This window comes from Neomonachus schauinslandi, chromosome 8, assembly GCF_002201575.2.
Source record: "Neomonachus schauinslandi chromosome 8, ASM220157v2, whole genome shotgun sequence".
Taxonomy (NCBI): Eukaryota; Metazoa; Chordata; class Mammalia; order Carnivora; family Phocidae; genus Neomonachus; species Neomonachus schauinslandi.
Window position 1 is genome coordinate 95,107,837 of NC_058410.1, and position 27,583 is coordinate 95,135,419.

Below are 27,583 nucleotides of genomic sequence, written 5' to 3' on the forward strand. Positions count from 1 at the left end.
CCGTCAAAACCAAGTTCAGTCAAGGAAAGTTTGAAGAAGTCGGCTTGCACAGATCTGCACCAGACAACTCTGTTTTATTGAACTATCAGGTCTGGATCAGTAAAATTACTTTTGGTTTCTGACCACAGATTTCCTTGACAGAATTCCCTTAATCTGAAAAAAAACGAGGTGACATCTGGAGAGAGGTGACATACGAACAATGTGGCAATGTGGAATTGAATTAAATAGACACTTATAAAGTAGGCTAGATATGTTCTAGAATAATGTGTTCATCAGTGTTCCTGTGATGGTAACTTAAAGCTGGAAAGGTGTAGTTGGAATTTGGTTGCTCTGGTTAGACTAGAGATTTATACAGTTTTTGTGCCCATGTCCATGGCAGAATTTTAAATAAGACACGTTTTTATGACGTTGGTAATACTGGATTACTTATATTACTAAGCCCTGAGAATTAATAGAAAAGTGAATATTTTTTTCTGGGTTCTATCGATCACTTAAAAACTTAAAAAATTTTTTTGAATATAGTTGACATATAATGTTACGTTAGTTTCAGGTGCACAACATAGTGATTCAACAAGTTTATGCATTATGCTATGCTCACCACAAGTGTATCTATCATCTGCCATCATATGATACTATTAAAATTTCATTAACTTTATCTCTCACTCCCCTTCACCTATATTGCCCATCCCCTTACCTTCCTCCCCTCTGGCAATCATCAATTTGTCCTCTGTATTTATAGGCCTGATTCTGCTTTTTGTTTGTTTATTTTTTTTTGTTTTGTTTTTTGTTTTTTTTTTTAGATTCCGCGTGTGTGTGAAATCATATGGTATTTGTCTTTCTTTGTATTAGTTCACTTAGCATACTCCCTTTTAGGTTTATCTATGTTGTTGCAAATGGCATGATCGCATCCTTTTTTTTTTAAGTCTCATTCTTTTTTATGGCTGTGTAAGATTCCGTTGTGTATGTGTATATCCATTTGTCTTTCAGTGGACATTTCAGTTGCTTCCATATCTTGGCTATTATAAACAATGCTGCAACAAACATAGGGGTATATATATCTTTTTGAATTAGTGCTTTTGTTTTTTTGGGGGGGTAACTACCTAGTAGTAGAATTATTGGATCATATGGCATTTTTACTTTTAATTTTTTGAGGAACCTCCATACTGGTTTCTACAGTGGCTGCACCAATTTACATTCCTACCAGCAGTGCGTAAGGGTTTCTTTTTCTCCTCATCCTTGCCAACACTTGTTTTTTCTTGTCTTTTTGATTTTAGTCATCCTGACGGGTGTAAGGTGCTATCTCATTGAGGTTTTGATTTGTCTCTCCCTGATGATTAGTGATATTGAGCATCTTTTCGTATGTCTATGTCTTCTTTGGAAAAATGTCTCTTCGTGTCCTCTATTTTTTTAATTAGGTTGTTTGTTTCTTTGGTATTGAGTTTTAAGTTCTTTATATATTTTGGATATTAACCCCTTTTATTGTATATGTCATTTGCAAATACCTTCTCCCATTCTAAAATAAACTGAAAGTGGATTAAAGACCCAAATGTGAAACTTGAAACCATAAAAATCCTAGAAGAGATCACAGGCCATGGCAACAATTTTCTAGATATTTCTTACCTCCCAAGGCAAGGGAAACAAAAGCAAAAATAAATCAACCAAACTAAAAAGCAGGTATTACTGGCTCCCAGGGTTTAAAATAAATAGAGTGACCTTTGCTCCTCCGAGAAAGCATTCCTATCCTGAATATTCTGAACATATTGGAATAAAATGAAGTTAAAACTGTGTAGATGGTGTAGAAATAATTTGTGAACGTCGGTCTTCTGTTTTCTTTACCCTTGCTCCTGAATGCATTCCTTTAAAATAACTTGGTTGATCTGGATTGTTCTAATTACCTGTTGTAAGTATTATAACAAGCTCCCAACTGAGTCTCTCTTTGCATTTGATTTTCCTCGTACTTAAAATTATAGTTCTCACATTTCACTTTTTATTTCCAGTTTCCATATTTTTGTCTGGATGTGGTTTGTATACTTAAACATAGATTTCTTTTTTCTACACAATGGGGAAATTAATTATTTACCTCTCTTTCCTCAAGTTTGTGCAGAAATTGTTCATTGGTAATCAAAGTAGCATTTTATATATGGAACCTTCTTTTACCTCTTTCCTATAGCTAGGTATATACAAACATAAAAACTGTATTTGAGCATTTTAACTACATTTTTTTCACTTCCCAGGTGTTAAGATACTGTTCTTGCAGGTGAATGAATTGGGAAGAAAAATTACCTTCAAGTAAACATAATTATTTAAATCTATACTTCTTAATGAGATGTGCTAGGTAATAATGAAGACATGGCTATATTGTACATTTTTGATTTCACAAGCTGTGCCACACTGTTTCCCCATAAAATTTTGGGTATTACAAGATAGTGTAAAGGACTTTGTTAGAGCAAAGGGATGAACACAATGCTTGCTTTATCCCCTGCACTTGCATGCCATTTTGGAGTTACAAAGCACTTTCACATACATCATCGCATTTGATCCTCAGACAAACCCTGTGAAGGAGATCATTATTCTCCCTTCACAGATGAGAATCCAGAGGTTCAGGAGAGGTTAAGAGAGAGGCTTCAGTCTAAACCTCATGTTCTTGTCTTAAGTCTGAGATCTTAATCCGACATCTTATAATTTCTCATTTGTAAGGAAAATGAAAGGAGCAATTCAAATCTGAATATTTTTATGATGTAATGTTTTCTTTTCAGCTGAACTTCTTTTGCTGTTTTAAATCAAATGCATCTGACATGAGGCTTCATGTATTGTTCTGCATATTCCCCCCACCCCCGCCACTGCCTGCCAGAAAAGAACCCCTGCATCATGACATAAAATACTTAGTTTTATTAATTGATTTATGATTTAAACTGTATAATAGATTGTTACTAGAAACACTTAGACCCTGCTTCTCATGTTTTCATGTGGAGGGATTTCAGCTAGGCTAACTCTCCTGGTCTCTCTCCCACCCTTTTTTAGCTCCTTACCACTGAATGAGAAAATCAGTTTTCAGATGAGTGAGTGTGATAAAAGTAGCTGGTCATGGTTGGCCAAGAGCCTTCAGCTGTCTTCTCCTTGGATCAGTGTGTCTGTGGAGCTAGTGTGTTTTGGTTTCCTCTGTAGACCAGGTGTGAACTTAGTGGGCAGGCCCTGTTTCTAAGGAGGGATAGGGAGTAAGTCAGCCCTGTGCTTCTGGGGTGGTGTGAGGGGGTTCATTATGGTGTGCATCTACCAAACTCACTGGATCACATGTCCAACCAACATCTGTTTGCCTCATTCCTGTATCTCCTCATCACTTAGCTCCAAGCTTACCAGAGGAAGAAGGATGTAATTCATTGGGTTACTTCAAAACTTAAGATTTAAGACCTGAAGAGAAAAATGCCCCTCCTTTTCCAGGAATAGTTATAATTTTATTAATATCAAACCTTTATTTTATTTTCCAATATTCTATGGTATAAATTATGACTGTACATGTTGGGCTAATAAAATCCATCTCGTTACTTTTTATTGTATTATAAATATGATACTATTCCCTCTTAATGTTGTGTAAGAGGGTGATTATCTTAAAGAGGTTTAGTGGAGTTCTTGTTTTATTTTGTTAGCTGCTCTATAAAATATAAGCAGTCATGCTCAATGTATATATCATATGAGGGCATTGGAAGAATCTGAAAATATTGCAACATTTCTACAATATAACAGCTTAATATCATTTCAACCATATAAAAATTTCCACGTAATTTCAGATACTAGTTTCCCAGCAAGTGAAAAGCATGCCATATTTTTATAATTTATACAGATGACTGTATAATGCAAATATTAATGATTCTTTTTTTTTCCTAAAGATTTTTGTTTATTTATTTAAGAGAGAGCAAGAGAGAGCACAGAGTTAGAGTGAGAGGGAGAAGCAGGTCCCTGCTGAGCAGAGAGCCCAATGCTGGGCTCCATCTCAGGACTCTGAGATCATGACTTGAGTTGAAGGCAGACGTTTAACCGACTGAGCCACCCAGGTGCCCTTTAATGATTATTCTTAAGGAAATAGTCTTTATATAAATATGATTAATATAATTAATTACAGATGAGCTAATAGGCCCATTTCAAGAACTTTCATGAACAGAAAAGACAGTTTTTTCCAGAGTAATAGAACCAATGTTATTTGAATTATAGGATTATCATCTGCTAAAACTGGAAAGAATATCAAGAATGACGCTTTTATTTTTTTACCCCTCAAATGCTGGGAATGCAAGAAAGGAATCTTAGAGTTAATCTCTTAGATGCAAGAAATTTAAGAGTTATGCAAAGTCATGTGACTAATTAATAGTAAATCCTGGATGAGACTTGTCAATGCCATTCCAGTATTCTACCCCACAGGTATTAAGTTGCCCAACATTCAAAATAGTGATTTATAAATGTCAGCATAGTGTTCTTAAAGCAATCTATTAACAAATGTTTCTCTTCTAATTCTGTTTTACTTTTATCCCCTTTTAGGGGGAAAATAACATTTGAGACTTCAAATGACAGAAACACTCCTGCACATTTTCTCAAAATGCATTTACATCCATTTATATGCATTTGTGTGCATATATAGATTTTATAATTATTTTCTCTAATATTTCTCATTTTCTTGTTGAAGTAATCCATGATTAATCAATGTTTACTGCTTTTGCTTTGGATTTATAGAATCTGTCTGTCCAACACGAATTCCAGTGGCAGCTCGTGATGAGAAAGGGTTTGATATTCTTTTAGGCTTGGGTGTAAAGAAAAAGGTTAAGAAAAGAATCATGCTTTCACCAACAAAGATAAAAGGATATGAAGTGACATCAAAAGTTGACTTATCAGAATTCACAAGGTATATGTTATGTGTTGATATAAACTTTTTTTTATATATGTCTATAGACATGTTGAGAATTCTTTAAGCTTATGCACATTCTTCTTTTTCTAGCAATGTTTTCCCTGAAGGTCTTCCTCCATCATATGTATTTGTCTCCACTCAGAGATTTAAGGTCAAGAAAATGTGGGATCTATGGAGAATTTTAACCATTGATGGAAGGCCACAAATAGCTGTTACCTTAAATGGTGTGGATAAAACGTTACTATTTATAACAACCAGCATAATTAATGGCTCACAAGTGGTCACTTTTGCTGACTCTCAAGTTAAGGTAAAGATGCCTGGGTATGATTATGATGGTATTGCTGGGGGAATCACCACCAGGTTTGTGTGTGTTGGAGGAAGAGAGCCATAATTTTAACATGGCTGAAAAGATACTGACTTCATAGTTTAATGTTGCTTTATTGAATAAAAGCAACAAATGAAGGAAAGTTGTTTCTTAGATGGGATTAAGGAGTGGGGGGACCTCACATTTTTTGAGTACCTGCTATTAGATGCCAGGAACATTTAATTATAATCTCCACCCAACACAGAAGCCATTGCTCTCACTGTACAGACCAAAAAAAAAAAAAAAAAAGGTTTAAAGTATATTAAGTTCCATCTCAAAGTAACACAGCTAGTAAGTGGTGGCATCAGGAATTGAAGTTAAGTCTCATCAGTTTCAAAGTCATGTTGGTCCATCTTACACTGCCATGTCCTATAAGATACTGAGATAAAGACATTTGTTAGAACCTTAAACACAGGTAGATAATGAGTGCAGAATTCCCATTTATTAGGAGAATGCTTTGTTTTCCCCAAAGGAGCCTATATTTAGTAAAATTGATAAACTAAAGATAAAAGTGTATTTTTCAAGTCAGATGTGTTCAGAATACAGATGCAGTGATAGAAACAGTTATGTTTTGATCATTATTATAATTATAGTCTAAGAGTATATAATTTAGGAAATGTACAAGGTTGTATATGAAATTATGCCACCTGTATAATTTATTTGGTAAGCAGATTAAATTTCTTAAAAAATTTGGCTGCCATTTTTATTAAAGTCAATATGCTAGGTTCTGTAAGAAATCACAAATGAGTAAGGCCTGTTTCACACCTTCAAGGAACTTATTTATAATGGAAGAGTGAAGGCCTCTGGTATCTACCAGAAGTACAGGTATTAATGGAGTGTAGGGGTAGAAGTAGATTCTAACACAATATGTAGGCAAGGCTTATTAATGAGATGCTTTTTGGGCTGGACCTTGAAGAGGATAGGATTTTGATGAAGAGAGCGAAGGACATGTAAGTCAGTGGTTCAGTACTGAGTAGTCATGTGTAGTAAAATGCGGGGTTTTTATTTAAAGAAGAGGAAGTGGTGTCCCCTGTGTCTGGAGTATAAGATACACGAAAGAAAAAGCTAACAAGGTGCAAGTTCAATTTGTGGGGATCTGGAAAGCATACAAAGGGTTTTGGGCTTCATCCAGTGGATGACAGGATTTCATCAAAAAGTCTTGAATCATAGGTGTGTCATGGTCAAAGCTGCTCTCTCTTCTCCTTCTCCTTTTTCTTTCTTAAAAAATATTTTCATCTGTATCCTGAAATTGCTCTAGGCCTGGGAATCCAGAAATTAATAAGATATGGCATCTTCTCTGACAGAATTCTAGTGAGAGATTAATTGTAGTGGAGGTATGAAGGATGGCTTAGAGAGGGAAGAGTTAGAGATATGTTTGAAAATTATTCAGATAAGGCAAGATATCCATGAACATAAACTATGGCAATGAAAATGTTTGAAATGGTGAAGTGAATTTGAGTCATTTAAGAGACATATTTGGTAGAACTTTGCATCTGGTTCTTATTGCAACTGAGGGAAAGGCAAGAGGTAAACACACTTATTGCAGTCTAGAAACTGAGGATATTATTATTCAAGGAAAACTGAGAGGAAGAAAGTTTTGGGGATAGTTCAAGTTCATTTTGCTACACTCTCCCTCAGGCTGATTGTGAAATATCCTGGTAAAACTATACTAGCTAGTATTAGAATTATAGATCCCATATGTAGGAAAGAGGTTCAGGCTGTTGTAGATATGGGAGATATTCTATAGAGGTAATATTGACCTGTAAGAATAGATAAGGTAATCAAAGGGGAGAATGAAAAAGGTCAGTGACAGATCTGTGGGTTAATGACCTCATCAAAAGGCAGGTGAGGAAGAGAAGCCCTCGAAGAAATAGAGAATGAGCAACTGGAGAAGAAGAAATGAAGATGATCAAGATGGTTTGAGTCATGGAAGTTGAATGAGAATATCAAGGAAGATGGACTAGTTAAGGATCTAAAGTTGCAATGAATAGGATGAGGAATAGGAGAAGCCACTTGGATTCAGAGATTAGGAATTTATTTGTGACCTTGAGGGAGTTGTTTCAATAAATTGTTTGATACATCTACTTACACGTAATGGATATGTAATGGAAAGTATGGCTTCATAAATTAATTGGTGGGTAGAATTTGAGACCCAGCTTGGATCAGGGTGAATTAGTATATAATACAACCAGTCTGTGTGGTGTGGATTTATGGTTGGCAGCAAAGGAATGGGAACAAAGAAAAAGAAAGATTGTTAGGAATTTTACTTATGAATCTTCCATACTTTCTTCCTGTAGATATTATTTGATGAAGGCTGGCATCAAATTCGTCTCTTAGTAGCAGAACAAGATGTGACTCTGTATATTGATGATCAACAAATTGAAAACAAGCCATTACATCCAGTTTTAGGGATCTTCATCAGCGGGCAAACTCAAATCGGAAAGTATTCTGGGAAAGAAGAAACCGTTCAGGTGGATAAAAAATGATTTGCTTTTTGCATTGTATAAAGTGAGCTTTTGCTATCCTTTGTGATAGTATTTATCACATTTAACTGTATTTAACTTAATTATTAATTCCTTTAAGACACTTAAACAAAATGTGATCAGTTGATTAGTGGAATTGTGTGTTTGTGTGTATGAAAATGCAAAATTAGACTTAATATATAGGAATTCTTAGAAAACTTTTCCCCTGGGTTCAGGGTAGAAATCTACATTCTTATGAAACATTAATTTCATATTTCCCAGGAGAAGCATAGATTAAATAATAACTTGGAAAAGAGACTGTGATTAGAGCTGTGAGTCGGGAGGTATAAAATTTCTCTGCAGCTGTGAGGTTACGATCAGATTAATGCATTTCAGGATTCTTAAAACTGTTACTTTTTTATATTTTTTAAAAAGTGGAGTATCTGTGTGGGTTGAGAAATGTGTATATAAAAAGATAGCCATTTCTTGGACAATCCCTTATTTGAAAACATGTACTTTCCCACTCTGTTTCTATTAAGGGAAGACTGTCATATTCAAATTACACCATGCTCTCTATATATTAATGTTACATGTCAGAGTAAATATTTAAATAGCAGCAGGTGCTTGGACTACTCATCACACAACACTCCATGCCAGCAACTAAATCTCTGAAACTAAAGATGACTTCTTAAACTCACTCTTTTGTAATCAGAAATGTTGTAGACATTTAGGATAAACACAGAAGGCCTGGGAAAGCTTTTAAGTGTCCTAGGAAATGCTCTCTAGGCTAGCTCTTAATATAGAGATACTAAAAAAGCTCCAGTGGGTTCCCGAAGGAAATTAAAGTTTTGTTTTTGGTGCTAGAGTTTTCCTTATGAATTATGTTGCATCACATCTTTAAACTGTATGTTAGGTATTTAAATTTCGTATTACTGTTTTTTAGCTAGGTGCTGTGATTTAAGCCTTCCATGACTGCTCATGTAGTTGGGTCGCTCTTACGAAGCAATTAGCTTGGGCCTCAGTTTTAACCTGATGGGGTTTATGTTCCTAGTTTGATGTCCAGAAGTTGCGAATCTACTGTGACCCAGAACAGAACAACCGAGAGACAGCATGCGAGATTCCTGGATTTGTGAGTAGGATGGATTCTTTCTCCCAAGTGTTTCCTTCAGTACTTTCAGAGCAATAAATAAAAGATAATATGTGAGGCTTAATTTAATATACAGAGTTAATTTGTTTGTTGTCAGTGCAATTAAAGTTACACTGATTAAAACATACTTTGGGCGCCTGGGTGGCTCAGTCGGTTAAGCGACTGCCTTCGGCTCAGGTCATGATCCTGGAGTCCCGGGATCGAGTCCCGCATCGGGCTCCCTGCTCGGCGGGGAGTCTCCTTCTCTCTCTGACCCTCCTCCCTCTCATGCTCTCTGTCTCTCATTCTCTCTCTCTCAAATAAAAAAAAAAAAAAAAAAAACATGGTAGGGTGGGGCGCCTGGGTGGCTCAGTCGGTTGGGCGACTGCCTTCGGCTCAGGTCACGATCCCGGAGTCCCCGGATCGAGTCCCGCATCGGGCTCCCCGCTCAGCACGGAGCCTGCTTCTCCCTCTGACCCTCCCCCCTCATGTGCTCTCTCTCTCTCATTCTCTCTGTCTCAAATAAATAAAAAATCTTAAAAAAAAAAAAAAAAAAACTTACTTTGAGGTTCATAATTGAAATAAAATGAAAATGTATCACTGTGCAAGTGTAAATGGAGGAGCACAAGGAAGGGTTTTCTTCACACCTCAGAGTGTGAGGTTTCCGGTACTCAAGTGAAGCAGGACTGGACCTGCTCTAGGAAAGTCTAGGATTCTTTGAATATCCGGAGGACCCAGACTGTAAAATACATTTCTATACTTAATTAAATGTGTGGATAGAATACCCCACACAGCACAATTCTAAAGAATAGGAAGTGATTCATTTTCCTGTTCACCGACATATTTTCTCACACCATAATGAATATACAGGTTTCTTTTTGTTGTTGTTACCTAAGGAAGATTTTCTTGTATTTCAAGGATATAGTAACTTTCCATTTATGTAGCTATTTTCATTAATGTGTTAGGAAGAAATGATAAGCTAAAATGTTAGAGTCTGATTATATACGTGTGCTTGCGGTGTGTGTGTGTTACGTGTGTAATCCTTTTCCCCTTGGGCAAAAAAAAAAGTATATTTTTGTAATGCAAATTAGATAGGATGTTTTAAACTTTTTACAGTGTGGATTCCCAGTGACCTTTGAGCTCATGTCATAGTTCTTTTAGTTTGTAAAGTCATACTACCATCATCTTTTTTTCCTATCAAACTGAATAACCTACAAATCCACATGTTCTGAAAACCTGAGGACATAGGGCAGTACGTTTAAATGCTCTATAATAATATCAACCATGGAACCTTTCAGAAATGATTCATTCTTGGTTTTTTAGAGAGGTAATTGTTTAAACACTATAATTTTTATTTTAGATACTTACAACTTGAAATACAGACCTCTAATCTCTCCTAAAAGTATTAATATGTGATTACATTCTGAGAGTCCATTTTATATACTTTATTTATTGATATTTCTGCATTGATGTTATGACCATTACCCTCCCACATCATAAAAGCACAAGAATAGATAGTAGATTTTGAGTTCTCACAGTCACTTTTTTTGTGTTTCTATGTCTCCTTCCTTACTTCAGGTGTGACTTCATGTAGCATACCTTTTGCATCTTTATTCCCACTTTCTCATTTTCTGATTTAATTTTTATTGTCTGGAAAGATTATTAACCTTTTTAAAATCATGTATTATTCAGTAAGAAGCAAATTGTTTAGTGAGGAGGTCTCCTAAAGTTAAATGCAGAAAATTTAATGCATGGAATTTGTGACTTTCTTAGATGTGTTTTGGCTTTTTCCTCTGGTTTTTATATGACTTCCAGAAAGTTCAAAAGAGCATATAAATCTCACCCTGGAGTATTTTTGCTCCTGCGTGACCATTACACCAAGCAGCTTTGGCATTTCCATTTTCTCGTTCTGCTCTTCATTGTTGTTCATGTCCTTACTTTATTCTACTGTAAATGTCATCATAACGTGTATTAATGTCATTTTTTTAGGACAGTGGCACGTACATGTTTTAGTTCTTGCTGGTTTTGATACTTCATGTATCTAGAACCTGGACAATAAAATATCTATAAATTAGGAAGATAATTTAGAAATTTAAAAGCGTCCTTTAAAACACATTCATTGTTGTTTTTCTTTCAGAATGGTGAGGTAGGCCTGGAAACTATTATTCTCCTTAAGGTAATATTTGTATTGTGGGACTGTTTAGCTTCCTTCCATCAACTGTAAGTACATTAGACCAATAGAACTCATTTTTATGTAGTTTGAGTGCATTTAGTTTTCATAGTTTGTGATTCAGAATTTCTTAATGGATTGTGCTAAACAAAATTGGAAAGCAGATGTAAGATATCTTTACAGTTTCATAAAGACATTCAGACACCTACACATACTTATGTACATATAGATATACATGTGTCTTTCCATGTTTGTTGTTGATTGCCGTTTTTGTCTCTCTAGTGCCTCAACGGTCCCAGTGATGTAGGTTCAACTCCAGCTCCCTGTGTTTGTCCTCCAGGAAAACCAGGACTGCAAGGCCCCAAAGTGAGTAATACCTAACTTGCTTTTTTTTTTTGGTTAAAACACACAAACAAGAGCCGAGCAAATGCACAAAATTCCTAGTCACCACTGATGCTATTGTGAAATTTCTACGTAATGCCTTAGAACAGTCTAAAACCTTAGTTTTAGTGATTTTTTTTTAAAAAAAGTGTATCCCAATCTATACTTGCTTTTGAACCTAGAACTGATACCCTTGGCCCAGAGTAAAGTGAGGGAGGGGAGTGTTTTTAATTTATTTGCTGGTTTGTCTTTTTTTCCCAAACACTGCTGCCCAATTCCCAGAATGATACCTCCTTACAACCTCATAAAAAAATGAAGAAATGGCATTTGTTGAGATATGTTTCTAAATCCTTAGTTTGTCAAAATGATTTTCAGATAGAAAAATAAAGTAGAAATATTAAAGTTGATTTCAGTGTTATGTTTGGTGTCTAATTCTAAAAATAGAGGCATATATATCAATTTTACTTAATCATGTAATAATTACTTTCAGGGAGTGTGTTCTGTTAGTCATGTTCATATATGCACGTGTTCCACTTGTATCTATTAATTTATGTGTATAGGGTTTGTGTATATAAACATTTACATAATTGTGTATACATTTTTATATGATTGGAGCCCTGATGTACATGCCATTTTATAACTAGTTACTTTTTATATAACTAAATAGTCTGAATATGTTTCTATGCTATTAAGTATGAATGACTGTTTTTAAGTTGATACTTACTGTGGGATCACTTAGACCCAGCTTGATACTGAGATATTAAGTGGTTTGTCTACTATACATAAATCTTGCTCATCTTTTTTTTTTAGGATTTATTTATTTATTTTAGAGCTTGAATAAGTGGGGGGAGGAGGGGCTGAAAGAGAGTGAGACTCTTAAGCAGGCTCCTTGCCAAGTACTCAGCCCGACAGGGGGCTTGATCTCACGACCCTGAGATCATGACCTGAGCCAAAATCAAGAGTTGTTCACTTAACTGACTGAGCCACCCAGGTGCCCCTAAATCTTATTCATTTAATATTTTAAAATATCACTCAGGGGCGCCTGGGTGGCTCAGTTGGTTAAGCGACTGCCTTCGGCTCAGGTCATGATCCCGGAGTCCCGGGATCGAGTCCCACATCGGGCTCCCTGCTCGGCGGGAAGCCTGCTTCTCCCTCTGACCCTATCCCCTCTCATGCTGTTTCTCTCGCTCTCTCTCTCAAATAAATAAATAAAATCTTTAAAAAAAAAAAATTAAAATATCACTCAGATAAAAATAATGTCTAACTTGGAAGCAGATATGACTCCCTAGCCAAAAAGATTGTTTTATGTATTGATCATTTATTGCTTGAGATGCCCAAGCAATAATTACTAATTTTTGTTAAATATGAATTGTAATGTTCATTTAGATGGAATTTCCCTAGTGCTTCAGTCACCATGACTGAAAAATTTAGCTTTTAAACTGCTCATCTAAGGTAATTTGTTTCCTCCCATCTTTCATGCATGTTTCTCCCATCCATTTTTTTTATTTAAATTCAATTAGCCAACATATAGTACATCAGTAGTTGCTGATGTAGCATTCAATGATTCATCAGTTGCATATAACACCCAGTTATGCTCGTCACATTTTTATGTGATAGCTCATGACCTACTTCAGGACTCGCATTAAAATCAAGAAAAGAAATGTAATTTAAGAAATAATATATATTCATTATTTCATTCAAAGTAAATCTATTTGGCTGGGAATTTGAAATCAGTATATTAAAATCAATTTACTATTATAAACTATTTTTAGATTGCATTTAGGTAAGTTAATCCAGGTGTTCTTTGTTCTCTAGTTAAACCTTGACATAAAGAAGAAATGCCTATAGGATACTCTTGGGAGAATACACCTTGTAAGACAACTTGGTGTGATCTACCAGCAGACTTCTTTTTAAAAAGTATATATTTATATACACATATATCTACACACATCTATACACACACACACACATATATATAGTTTATTCCACTTGGAATATTATACATAAAAATGATTTGATCTGTAAGAGATATAATATGGAAATCAGGTGCACATAATGTCTGACCTCTCAAAGCCCCGCATGCTTTTCTGACTCCTGGGGAGGTTCAGGCCACCCCCAGGATCTCTAAAAGGCTGTTCACTTTTGGGGAGGCATCAGATACATCTGATGTTTTCTGAATTTTTACTAGTGGTCTATTAGGTGTCTTGAAGTGACATCAATTTTTATTCATGTATGTTCCTACAGCAGATTCTTAGCACGGCCTTTGTCTTCTCTGGTCAAGCCTCTGATATCGAGTATTTCCAAGTTTCATGTGTTCCTCATTTTCATTTTCATTTTTTTTTTTCTTAGTCATAATCTCATGCTATTGCCACCTACTACTTTAAGTGAAATTGCCGTTTTCCACCAATCTTTAAATTGGCGTGCCTTCTTGATCTGCTTTCCATTTTCTTCAGAAAATCTGGCTGGAGGACAGGAACACACACACACACACACTCTCTCTCTCTCTCTCTTCCATCCCTTTAGGGCTCTTTCCCCTGGAAGTGGTTCCTTACCCACATCAGGGACCTGTATGTGAAAAACAGAATCCCTAGCAACACTCTGAGTTGTATTTCCTTTAGAGAATTTCTGGCTTGGGGAATTAACAGGGTTTTAATTAGATTAGCAGAACTGGAACTAAAATAGATGAAGCCATTTTCCTATAGATCCAGCTGAAACTTATTGGCCATTTTTGTTAGATGCTCTCTGGAAAGTTTTACAGATGTCCATCAAACAAAATTACCTGTGAAGAACAGATGTCGTCTTCCTGTTAACCAGAAATAGAGTTCTGGGAGCTGAGAGTTGAGTCCTCAGACTGAAACAGGAGAAATTGCTGTGTGGATAGGTGGGTCAGTGCTTATTTAAAGATAAACTCATCTGTTTAAAATTCTTTGAGTTTCCAAAAGATATGACAACCCTATTAGAAAAACAGGTCAAAATAACTATGGTTTCCTATACGTAGACTTACCATGGCATTATAACTCTACAATAAGCATAGAAATATATATATTACTGGATTATGAGTTCCTTGAAGAATAGCTAATTCATTTTGTATCCCCAATATCAAACATAGGGAGTAATTAAATTAATAAATCTGTTGGAATACTTTATATATGCAGGCAGCTCACAATGAAGTTTAATACAAACTAAATTCTCCTTTGGAATTCCAATATCTAACACAGTGCTTAATGGTAATAATTTTTTATTTAATGAATTATAAAATCATTGATTCACCCCTTTTCCCAGTTAACCTATATGGGATGCCTTTGTTGTGATAAGAAAGATCCAGGCAATCCCCAATTTACAAACCCCCCTTTCAAAGGACTTTTGCATGTGAATGGCACTTCTTCCCCCACTTCAGTAGTAGGAACATTTCTGGGGACAAACTCCCCAGATTTGATCTAACCTTGATGTTCGATCTATTGTTTCTGAAGTGGAAAGAAGGCGTTTTTTCTTCTTATTAGGAAGGAACAATTTCTTATGAATCCTTTTCTCTGAAATACCACCCTCTCTATCACTGTATCTCTGTTGATTTCCTTTGTTTCACCCTCCAGATACCACCATTAGAGATTCATTCAGGCTATCAAAGTATCCTCTGTTTAAAATACAAAAGCCTTTGGAAAATTTCAGGGGCCACTGGGCATTCACATTTTTATGTTAATTTTCCCAGACTAAGTGGGTTCCTTCTAGCCTGAAAGAGTGGGTGTTTGAGTTTTGAGGGAGGGAAGAGGTTGGTTTAGGAAAAGGGAATAGGTCTTAGGTCAGATACTCCTGCAGAGTCCGGAGGGTAGAATGAAGGCACAAGGAGTTTTGAGAAGAAGGCTTGAACACATGGGATTTGCGCCTAGGTGAAGAGTTCCAAAGACATTTGTTTTAGATGAGCAACTGAAAATAGTATCTTGCTTTTGCAAGCACAACTGTTTCTTACTTTGATTATTCATATTTACACTACTTGAGAGGCCATATTCAGAGATGTTTCAGCTTCGTCCGTGACATTTCTACTCCTGTCAACAACTCAAAAATCCTGTGGCACAAGTTCAATTCAACATATGTAAGTACTGCTTTTCAGCTGAACACATAGTTTTTAAAATTCAAAATGTGCAAATGTTTCAGCTAAATTGGAAGAAAGTGGATTGGGAATTTAGTCACAATTGTACAATAATAGGTCTTATGTCTCATTTAATGTATTTGGAAATTGTTTTCTGTATTAAGTTTGCTAACAGTCCCCAGGTCTGGTTCTAATCAGCGTATGCATTTTAATGTGGGCAGGGATAGTAGTGTTTAGGAGCATGGACCCTGGAGCTGAACTGGCTGAGTTCAAGTGTCATCTCCACTACTGCGGTGTGACCTTGAACAAGTGACTTAACCTTCTGGGGCCTCAGTTTGCGTATATAAAAAATGAGAATAATAAAATTGCTTGCTTCATGGGATTATTATGAGGATTAAGTAATTTAGCATATGTAAATCAAGATAGAGCATTGACTTTTATTACAGTAATACAATTGAATTTTTATTCTGATTGGTCGTGTCTGTCTGTATTTTCCCAATTTTATGGAAACAACACCAAACCTTCCTCAGTTTTTGCAAATAAATCAATAGGGCAATAGTCAGAATAACCGGTAAAACCTACCAGCAATAATAGAACCTGCAAAAGAGATTATTTTCCCTCTTGGGGCTGTTCACCAATGTTATGGTCCTTCTGAAGTCACATTGGATTTATCTTGTGAGTGATTTTTTTTGTTTTTTTTTTTTGTCTTGGAAACTTAGTTTCTATTTATTTAAAATGTTGTTAATATGTTTTGTGCTTTGAGGCAGTGTTAAAACACAAATTTCATTTCTTCTTTTACCAAAGCTGTATTCCAGCTTCATCACAGTAGATGATAAACCCTCTCAGATCCTTTTGATATACTAGATTTTGCTGATAATAATACTCTGCAAGTAAAGGGGGTCATTAACAGGAAATATGATTTAAAATAAATCAATCCACAAATGGTTATTGAATCCCTACTTGATACGCAGCATTGTCAACCCTTCCCACCCCCTCAAAAAAGGGGGAAAATAAAGACTCTGTTTTCAAGAAGTTTCAATCCAAATGATAAATGAAGACTAATCAAGGGAAAACTGAGAAAACTCTGCTTATGAATAAGGGATCAGTGATAGGAGCTGCTATAGCATTTCAATAGAAAAAGACATCAAGGAAAAAAGAAATAATGGATTCTTAAGTGGAAAAGGAAGAAAAACTTCTGTCAGGAGAAGAAAAGATGGAATTTGTTGAAAGATAGCAAGTGCCTGGGTGGCTTAGTCATTAAGCACCTGCCTTTGGCTCAGGTCATGATCCCAGGGTCCTGGGATTGAGCCCCGCATAGGGCTCCCTGCTCCGTGGGAAGCCTGCTTCTCCCTCTCCCGCTCCCCCTGCTTGTGTTCCCTCTCTCAGTGTGTCTCTCTCTGTCAAATAAATAAATAAAATCTTTAAAAAAAAAGATAACGAGTCCAATTTGAACAGGGATAAAGGATGGCAGAGAGGCTAGAGATTAAGATGGATCCTCTCAAAATAAGAGAAAAACTCCAACTCCCTAGAGAACCAGAATGTTACTCCTTAATGCCCAGCTAACACTGGAAGTCCTTGGGTTAGAACTATAAATTCTGTTTCTTCAGCAAGACAGGACATGTTTCAGCATTATTTTTCTCCCTGGATTTACACTGTTCTTTCTCTGTTTCTTTTAAAAATAACATTTCCTTTCTTCTCAGCCCTTCCCCATGCTTTGTCTCTTGGGCAGCTCCTAAGTGAAAAGCCCAACCCCCCTTCATTGGCCACTTAATAGAGTTAACATAGTTCTTTCCATTTTTCCTGTTATGTTTCAGGAACAACTCTCCGTAGCCAGTAGCCTGAAGTAGTATTTCAGATCTTCAAATTTGGCTCTGTGAAAGTACCCTTAGTATTGGTGTTTAGTTAATTTATAATTTTTGGGGTCCTCTGTGAATGAGTTCTTAATGTAAATAATGACTTGACTGAAAGCAGCTGCCTTGCCTCTCTGCAGAAGTTTACTGGTACTGATGGCCGAGACTTCATGTTTTTAAGCAAGATGCCCCATGTGGATCTCATGGATTCAGCAATAGATTAATATGATATTAATTTTGAAGTATTTTTTAGAATTAAATTATACAACACCCTCACCTCACAAAAAATGTTGCTTTCATTGCCTTTTTTCATGGGTGGTGACTATCTGAACGGTCAGTATTGGCCATTGGGCAATATACTAGAGTTTCATAGAATGTGCCTGGGCTAATTGTCGTATTGTATGGTTTAATGTTCTTTGGACATCCTTGGTTTGGGGGCGGTTTGCAAAGGTCATTTCTTCATTTCTTAGTCCCTGTGTTCAAGGACTATGGGGGTTGGGCAGAGTTGTCTGGCTTGGGCCTCGCTCTCATATAAATACTCAGATTTAAAAATTTTAACATTATGTTAAATAAAGTTATAAATATAGGCAAAGAGACACATCAACTAGAATAAAAGAAATGACTGTCATGCAGCTTTAAACTTGAGTCCTGTGTGTAAGATCATATAGCCTGTGGACTTTTTTTTTAAATAAATAATTGCAAATTGAATTATTACATCATAGGTCATTGATATCTGTTGTGTAAGGTTGAGAATAGAATTAAGTCTAAAGAGAAGAGAATTATGAGAGAAAAATGGCTGGCATTGAGACCATATTTGCTACAACACTTCAGTTCAGAATTCTAAAAATGTATCCTGACATTAATATTGACATTTTACATTGGTGAAGAGTACTTTACTTGTTATACCTGGTGTGCTCACAGAAATAAATCATTGAAAATTTTATATAATAAAAAGCCTTTATTTGGTAAAGTGGGCATTTAAAATATGCCATTACTTTTCTAACCCTATTTTGGGATGTCTGTTGTTGTGTTGTTCTTCCTTCTTCTTCCTCCTTTCTTCTTCTTAAATATACAAAGAGCTACAAATCATGGAATTAGCTTGAACCTTGAAGGGCTCTGACAGCAGCAGTGTGGGTGGTTGTTTTGGACTGAGAATTTTTTTTTTTTCCTTTCTAGGGTGAACCTGGACAGCCTGGGAACCCTGGCTACCCTGGACAATCTGGTCAAGATGGTAAGCCTGTGAGTACTGAAAGCTTAGTCATCTCCAGTACTGGGATTATGGTGTCAAAGTAGAAATTGCACTGGGCTAAGTTAAACAGGCAAGGGTGACTTTACTTAAGACTACTGTAATAGGGAGAGATTGAACTCCACTCACTGAAACAAAGAAATGGAGGGTTCTTGAGTACTGGCGTGAGCTAGTGGAAAAGTACTGGAGGACTTTAGGCTGTTGATCAATGGGATGGAGCAAATTGAGTTATCCTGAGTTTGGCACATTTTCCTCTGTGATTAGGCCATCTGTCTTTGCTAATTGGCACTCACCAAAGTTAGGGTACTACCATCCCACAGAGACTGGAAGATCTGGGTACTTATCTTTCTGGATGATTGTATTTCAAAGGGATGGCTCCTAGGTCCTTGAGAAAGACATTCCTTGCTAGTTGTAAAACTGACAAGAAGCTTTTAAAAAGGTTTGCCACTCAAAGGGTCAGAGAAAGAATTTATAATTACAAATTTTCTGGAGTGAATGCTCTAAGAAAAGGGAGATCAGGGGCTTAGAATCAGGAAGAAGTCTGTCTGAAGTTTAGTTAAGCAGAAGAGAACATTAAGCCTGGCTTGGTCAATAGAATCAACGTTCTAGTCACTTAATAGGCGAGTTACTCCAAAATTGCATACATCTTTGTTACATTTAAGAAGTTGTCCAGTGAGTATTGATGAATAGCTAGGTTCAGAAATCTTTTATCTTTTCCCTTTTTGTCTATGAAAGTTTTCAAAAAAAATCTTTTTAAAAGAGATATTTCCTAAGGACATATATGCACTGGAATATACTTATAATCTGAAAAAACTAATATCCTCTAAGTTTCAAGAGAACTTTAGGAACATTTTTGAATTAAGGAAACATAAAGCAAATCTACTTGAAGGCATTCTAGGCAAATATTTTCAGGTAGTTCAGCTCTCAACATGTGTATAACAGTAAATAAACATTAGGAATTTGCCTTTAAATGTTAAATAATTGTCACCAAAAAAGTATCTCCTAAGAGTCTTTTTTTTTTTTAAGAGGGAAAATGGGGAGGGGCAGAGAGAGAGAGTATCTTAAATAGGCTCCATGCCCAGTGTGGAGCCCGATGCAGGGCTTGATCTCACAACCCTGGGATCATGACCTGAGCCGAAATCAAGAGTTGGATGCTTAACCGACTGAAGCACCCAGGCACCCCTAAGGGATTTTCTTTATCATGAGACATTAACCTCTTGCCATGAAAGATGGAAAGGTTTGTATTGTGAGTCAGTAATGTTTAAGGAATGAAGGAACCACAGCCTAATGGTTAAACCATCAGTACCCCAACCACCACTATTCAGGAGCTTGTTAGTCCCTGAGAGAGGTTTGCTGACAAACTTAATATAAAAATACAGCCAACTTTTGAAGAAGTAGTGATGTATTGCAGCCTTTTATGCCAATGTTGTGTGGGAAAAGTGTTAAATATACAGGTGAACCTCTCTAGAGAGAGACTGTCAAAGAAGGGAGTCTGAAGAGGGCACAAGATGGTGACCAAACGAAGCTGTGGAGAGCTGAGGAGCTGCTGGGTGATTGGGGCAGCACTGCTCTACAGACCCACCTGAATACATTCTACATGTGATGGCAATGCTTTTGGGAATTTTGGGATAGGAAGTGACTTGACCTGGATTATGTTTTAGAAAGATACATATAAATATCAGGTGGAGAGTAGAATATGTAGGACAAGAGTGGAAGCAGGTTATTTCACAGTTCTAAGGGAGAAGTAAAAGTGTCTTGGACTAGAGCGATGTGGTGAAAAGGAAGATAAGTGGTCGTATTCTGGATTATTTTTTAATGTAAAGCTGGCCAGAAGTGTGTCAAATTAGATGTGGGGCATGAGAGAAAGAGTCAGGGAAAACTCAGAGGATCTCTGTGTGAACAGCTTACTGAGCTGGACAGCAGTGGGGGAGGATGCCTTGTTGTCTTCTGGGATGCCCCTCGTGTCTCCTAGGATGCTGGAGAGAGGAATCTTGAGTTCAAGAATATATTTGAGAATGAAAATACACAGTTGGGACTCCTTGGCATGTAGATTGACCTATCTAAAGCCGCCAGAGTGGATGAGATCATTTAGAGAGTAATCACAGATAAGTGGAGAAGGGAAGGGGGCAATGGACTGAACCTCAGGCTGTCTTCAGAGGAAAAAGAGGATGAGGATGCAGCCAAGGAAATTGGGAAAGAAAGACCAGGTGAAGTAGGAGGAAAACCAGGAGAGGGTTTCATCCAGGAGCCTGGTGAAGAAAGCATTTCGAGAAGGGACTGCTCAGTTGTGTCATCGTTGCTAAGATGCTGAGAAAAATGAGCTCTATGCCTAGACCACCAGATTTACTATATGGCAGTATTGAGGCCCTTGACAAATGGGGTTCACGGAGGGTGGGTACAAAAGCTGGCTTGAAATGGGTTCAAGAGACGGTGTGAGATAAAGTGATGACTGAATATGGAAGCTTTTTCTGAGGAGTAGAATGAGGATCAGATAAATAGAGCAGTTGCATGGTTAGTTTGTGGGATAAAAGAAGGGTCTTTTTAAAAGATGGGAGGTGTTATAACATGGTTTTATGATGATGAAAATGAGCAGAAGGGAAAAAAAATCAATGATTTGGGAGATAAGGGATATTTGCAGGAAGAAAATCCTTAGGTAGGTGGGAAGGTGTTGGTATAGTATGGACAGTTGAACCTTTATGTGGGGTGGAAGGCCAAGCTGATAAGTACAGAAGTGGCCAGGTGGTGATTTGCAGGAAAGAAGATGAAAAATTTATCATCAGATTGCTTCTATTCGAATTGAATGAAACAAATAGGTTCTAAATTAACATCTCCTCTTTGCCTTTATCCTTAACTCTTGTTACCTGCCAACATTTTCCTTGTGGTTCCTTCTATCCCATCCTTTTCTCACTTTAACTTAAAAGTGTCATGTGACTTGGTTGCATTCTCTCACTGCACCTCCTTAGTCCCACTGAAGATACTGCCGGAGACCCTGTGTGAGTTCTCCCCTAATCACTCTGGGTGGGAGGCGTTTTATAAATGTGACCTCGTCTCTATCTGAAGACCCCTACCTTTCCTGGGACCTACTCTGTCTATTGCTGGCAGCTTTGGTGCTGTCCCACTCCAAGGCAAACACACGTGACATGCTGCCATGGTAATGATACAGAGCTCCACTGACAGCACTACTAAATTATTTAGGCTTTGGTCTTTTTTTAGTGGTGAAAAGCCCTGGGCAGTATCTGGAGGTGAGTGGTGAGCAAGCCCTTCACAGGCCATCAGCTCTAGTGTGCTTTTTTTTTTTTAAATATTTTGCCATAAACAAAGTACTGGAAATTAGTTGTAATAAGCCTGATACAATAATCTTGGATATTACTCTGTGACTTTTATTTCAGGTATAATACACTTGTTATCTCATCCTATTTTCAGTACATGTATATGTTTGTGTGCGTTTATGATTTTATGTATTAACATAGGTATAGCTTTGTAGTACCTGATATTGGATGTTAGATGATATTAGGCAATATCTGATGTGAGAGAAAGAACAAAGAGAATAATGTCCACCTCCTAATCTTAAGACCTGTGAATATGTTAGATTAGGAACTTTGCATATATGATGAAATCAAGGATCTTGAGATGCAGAAATTATCCTGCAGAAATTTATCTGAGTGGCCCGGTAAAATCACATGGATCCTTATAGGAGGGAGGCAGGAGCATCAGAGTCAGAGGAGGAGATGTAATGACAGAAGCAGAGATCAGGATGAGGTGACCATGGGCCAAGGAATGTCTGCAGCATCCAGAAGCTAGTAAAGGGAAGGAACACATTTTCCCCTAGAACCTTTAGAAGGAATGCTGCCCCGTTGACATCGTGAGTTTAGCTCCCTAAGACAATGTTGGATTTCTGACCTCCAGAATATAAGAGTGTGTTGTTTTAAGCCATTATGTGTGGGGTAATTTGTTACAGCAGCAATAAGAAACTGATTCACTAATATAAATCTTATTTACCCAAAGGTATGACTTTTTTTCCTAAGTGTCTCCCTCTCCCTCTTTCCTTCCTCCTAGGAGATAGGAGGTTGGGTGGCCAGGCAGGAAGAGAAAGTGAGTCTGGGAGCCAGAACAGCTGAGGGTCATTAGTATGTGTCCAGGGCCAGTGCACAGCGGGAGTGGGTAGGTGTGGGTGGAGTCTCTGGCTGGCGATTGAAGCCATCTGGACCAAGGAAATTGGATGGAACAATTCGAAGGGAATTCTGCTTTGTTTGGATTTGGTTCTGTGCAATCCCCTTCAATAAGCAGTCTGAATCTCTTTCACATTATAACCAGGCCAAGTCAACTGAAGCTTTAAATAGGAAATTATTCCACTCTGGAGAAATACTAATTTTCATAAGGAAAATGCCTTCAAACAAAATTAAAGAGCTGTTTTCAAATTCTTCCCCTCCTTTCTCATTTCTTTATCAGTTAAATGATTTCTATCAGCACTGTCTGAGCTTACTGTTTTGCTATTCTATCATTATAGAGAGAGGCAGGGGAAATATTTACATTCCTGCTAGATAATTCAGAGACGTACTATTGGTAAAGGCGTTATATTGTTATGACTTTGATATTTTTAAGAAGGCGGCCATATATGAAAACATATACTAGGACTATTTTATGATTTTTGTAGAAGATTATATTTTTGTAGTGCTTGTTTCTCCCTGTTTTCCGTAATTATTAATTACTCTTCATGAACCAAAGTACTTCACTCAAACCAAAGCCCTAGCGGTTTGCTGGAGAGATCAGAGGTTGTTTTGCCTTATGCTTTGCTTTTAAAAGTTGCTTTGCTTTCAAAGCAAAGCAACTGGGTCTCAGTTTCTTTGTTTGGGAAATGAGAAGATGGTGCCAGATGAGGCCCAGGTTCTCTCCAATGCTAATTTTCTAAGATCCCATTAAAGCCATCATATTTGCTAAGAGAGAAAGGTAAGCTAGATCAAAACTGTCAGATTCTGGAGGTGATTTTCCATATTATTGACCTTAGGTGATTCTGGAAGACTGATACCACACTGCTACCAATAGACAGAAGTGTAGATTGGTCAGTGGGTCACACTCTGTGATGCAGTGCCTCTCTTTGTCCCCACCCCCCTCTGTGTACCCCTGTCTAGTCTAGAGATTCCAGAAAGTGGCTAGCTTTCTATAGACGGTTAAACCTTACAAAAGTGGTAGTCAATACAGATGGGGAATTTCAAAGGTACATGATTTTATCAAACCACAAATAGAGAGGGTTGGGACAGGTTAGTAGGAGATGAAGTTGTGTAGATAAGAGGGAGAAAGGAGGGGAGATTGAGTAGAGCTCTTTAGGCCATTGTGATGACTTTGGCTTTTAGTTAGAGTGAACTCAGGAGCCACTGGAGGGTCTTGAATAAAGGATTGGGGTGATGTAACTTACATTTTAAAAAAAATACTCTGACTTGTGAGTTGAGAATAGATTTTAGGGTAATGAGGGCAAAAGCCAGGGAGATGAGTCCAGAGGCTCTTGAAATAATCCAGGAGTTCTAAGATGATGGCAGTTAACATCAGGATGGTAAGTAGGGAGGTAAAGAGAACTGCTGACTTTTGGGGGGTATTTTGAAGTTGGAGCTGACAGGATTTGATGATGTACTGCTTGAGTTTGTAGGAAAGAAGTCAAAGGGGACTCAGTGAGATATGGAAGGATGGATAGAAAAACTTGGGCAAGGGAAATCAAGAGTTTGGTTTAGGATATATTACATTTTTGTCAGAAGGTCAAGTGGAGAATTTTTTATTATTATTAACTAATCTCTACACCCAGTGTGGGGCTCAAATCCACAACCCCAAGATCAAGAGTCGCATGTTCCACTGACTGAGCCAGCCAGGTGCCCCTGTTCGGGTAGAAATTTTAAGTGGTATTTGAATATAGAAGTCTGACATTCAGAGTGAGTTCCTTTTTTGTTAATTGTCCTTTTTTGTCCTTTTCCCATTTTGTATATGAATGATAGTATTTTGAATGTTGATCAGTTGATTAGTAAGAGCTTCCTACATATTAAGAGAATTAGTCCTTTGATGTATATGTTGTAAATGTTTCTCCTAATTATTTATTTGGTTTATAGTTTTTTTAATTTTTAACAATGTAAAATTTTCTCACAATCAAATGTTTTGTTATTTCTTCCAGGGTTTTTTTTTTTTTTTTTTTTTTTAGTATTACTCTATTCATTTACTTTATTATGATTTTTAAGAATTTTTAATTCTCGATTTCACTTTTGGCATTTTGGCACTTGGGGAGATACAGAGATCCAAAAGGATTTGGCGAACTTGGAGAATGGCTACTCTAACATAGTGAAATTCAACCCAAATAAACGTATGGCTCTTACTTGTCTGGGACATGTTATTTAAATTTAACCTTGGTGAAAAGGGATCAGCATTTGTAATGGGGCTGCCTGAAAGACTGATGCAATTTTTGGCATTGTTAGTAAATATGTAACATCTGTATTGAGCAAGATGACAGTCCTGCTTCTGAAGTGTTAGGATTGGTTTAGCCTGCTATACTTCAGGGATTTGTAGGACTTGGATTTCATTTAGAAGAGAGAAATGGGGAGAGAGTAAGAACTCAGAAGAATGTCAGGGGAGAATTGACTGAACCTTGGGTATAATTCAAGCAAGAGATGCTGTTTTAAAATGGTCGAGAATGATGGTAGAGAATAGGAAGAAGAGGAAGAAAACTAGAAGTTAGGCTTGCAGAGTAAGCTTGACAGGAGGTGAGTAATTAATAGTAGAACAGTAGGACCCATGGGACAAGTTTTTGTGTTTTCCTCTTTCAGACTCTTAACTGAATATGGTGCCAGTTGTGGACTCAACAGTTTAAGAGCTGTGGGGAATTTGGGGCTGAGTGCCATGAATTCAGATTAAGACCTGGAAAATGGGGTACATGAGGTTACAAGCCAAAGGAATGGCTGTTATTTGGCTTGGAAAAGAAAATTGTAAGAGGTGGCTTAATGATGAAGTGTATGAAACATTTGTCTAGAGAAAGCAGTTTCTACCTGAGCTCTCACTTCACCTCATTTTGGATTCCTTTAGCAAAAAGATTTATTGTCTCATTGTCTCCCGGTACCATAAAACACACACGCACACACACATCCCTCATGAGAGGCTCACTGGTAGACTAAAATATGGACCATTTGCCTCAAATGAATTCTCTTACACTTGGGCAATTTATCTTTTCTATAACAAAATGTGATTTAAATCTTTTCTGTAAAGCTTTCCTTGACAAAGCTTTGTCGACTGATTTTTCTCCAGCACTCCCCATGTGTAAGTCTCATGTATGGATCTCTCCATGTTTTCCTCATGGGCCTCTAAATAGACTACTTATTTTTTATATAGTATGGATAGTATATACAATAATGATGTGTATGTAGATAGTACATAGTATTATTATTTGTGTATTAAATTCTTCAAGGAATTGTTCCTCTGCACTGCTCTTCCTTTAGTGTTGCTTTGAACTTATCACTTCAGAAAGCTTCCCTGTCTACTCTTTACCTCCCATAGCATCTTTCTTAGAACTTAGCTCAGGTGTAATTTTATGTATATTACTGGGATCTATTAGTCAAGTAATTTGAGCAGACAGTTCAGGCATATATACTACTTGACTAACAGTTGGGTTAGGTGGCAAACAAACGAGTTTCTATATTAGCTATATATGAAAAGACTGAGATTTATGAATATTTTTGGAATTTAGTTGTGTGGAACTATATAGAGTACCGATGGCAAGAAGAATCCACAGTGGACATTAAAAATATACACTTGATTTTGGTTACTTAGTTACCCTGGCTGTGTACTGAAGGGTATCTGTGGGAATTTTGCAAAACAGAAGAAAATTATGTAATAGAATAAACTTTGAATCACATTTTTACATTTCAAAAAGAAGAGTGACATCCAAAATGATTTCTCTGGATTTTATTCTCATTTTTAGAGTTTAAAATACTTAAAGGAAATTGATTACTTAAGAAGATCTGTATATTGAGATTGGCAGGATAATTTATGGTCTGATTAGAATTGGGCTCAGAAGAGATTGTGAGCCTTGCATATTGGATGATTTTTATTTCCTTAATTTCCATTTCAGTGCTATACATCTTTCCTGGAGCATTGTAACTATGAATCATGGAGGAAAATTAAATTGATTCTGTATTCTCCAACCCTACAATTTGGCAGTGAGAATATTTTTTTCCTAAAAATGACTCATTTACAAAGAGACATTCTGTGAACATGGAAAAGACTTTACTGTCAGAAGTCTTGCACATGGGGGCAGGGTGGATATTTAGATCTGCTAATAATTGCAAAATGGCAAAATTAATGTCAGACAGTATTGATCAAAGATCATGTGAAAATGGTACTCCCACTGGAAAACATAGAAGCTTGTGTATTAAGAAAAATAAAAACTCCTTAAGCTCTATGGAAAGCTTATCATTTTTCCTGTTTCAGGGCATTTTTTCTTGTTTAAGTGTACCCTGCTATGAGTCAACCAGTGTTTAGTTTTTGCACCTCTTGGAAATTGTTCTGTGTTGTAATATTCCTCCCTATTAACCTTTATTTTCCTGATTTTTAGTCCAAAATTTATTTTTCTGAATTTCATCCAATTTCTTCTGGTGATTTTCCCTGGGATCCCCCAGCTTGGGTGTGGGTTGATTTTTCTTGCTAATCGTGCTTCCTCTAGCTTCTAAAATAATCTTAGAATTTCTTTATCCAACTAAGTTTTCAAGAATGCATCTCATTGTAAGTTAAAAAAAAAAAAAACAACAACATATCGACCTGGTTCTCATATTGTGGGAAGCATTTATTATTTCTGTATTGCAGTTCTTCCAAAGATAAAACAAACCTGGCCTTTGTAAAACACACTGAAGCCTTGTTCGCATGTTCACCATCAGATCTATATGAATGTTGAAAAAGGGTTAAATCAAAATGATGACACCTGGATCTGCCATTCCTTGTGTACTAATGGTGCCCATTAAGCCTACAGAATAACATTTTGCAGAA

At 36.8% G+C, this 27,583-nt stretch overlaps 1 protein-coding gene across 2 annotated transcripts in view; it reads left to right on the forward strand.

Moving 5' to 3' along the window:
* The window catches only part of COL21A1 (collagen type XXI alpha 1 chain), a 138,903-nt gene that overhangs the window by 17,408 nt on the left and 93,912 nt on the right, over positions 1-27,583 (forward strand). Inside the window, exons 3-9 of one of the 2 annotated variants that reach the window (XM_044917712.1) lie at positions 4,720-4,888; positions 4,982-5,198; positions 7,553-7,726; positions 8,769-8,846; positions 10,981-10,989; positions 11,296-11,379; positions 18,505-18,567. In XM_044917712.1, the coding sequence (XP_044773647.1) occupies positions 4,720-4,888; positions 4,982-5,198; positions 7,553-7,726; positions 8,769-8,846; positions 10,981-10,989; positions 11,296-11,379; positions 18,505-18,567 (794 nt within the window). The remainder of the gene's footprint in view (positions 1-4,719; positions 4,889-4,981; positions 5,199-7,552; positions 7,727-8,768; positions 8,847-10,980; positions 10,990-11,295; positions 11,380-18,504; positions 18,568-27,583) is intronic. The other variant, XM_044917711.1, reaches the window with a different exon arrangement.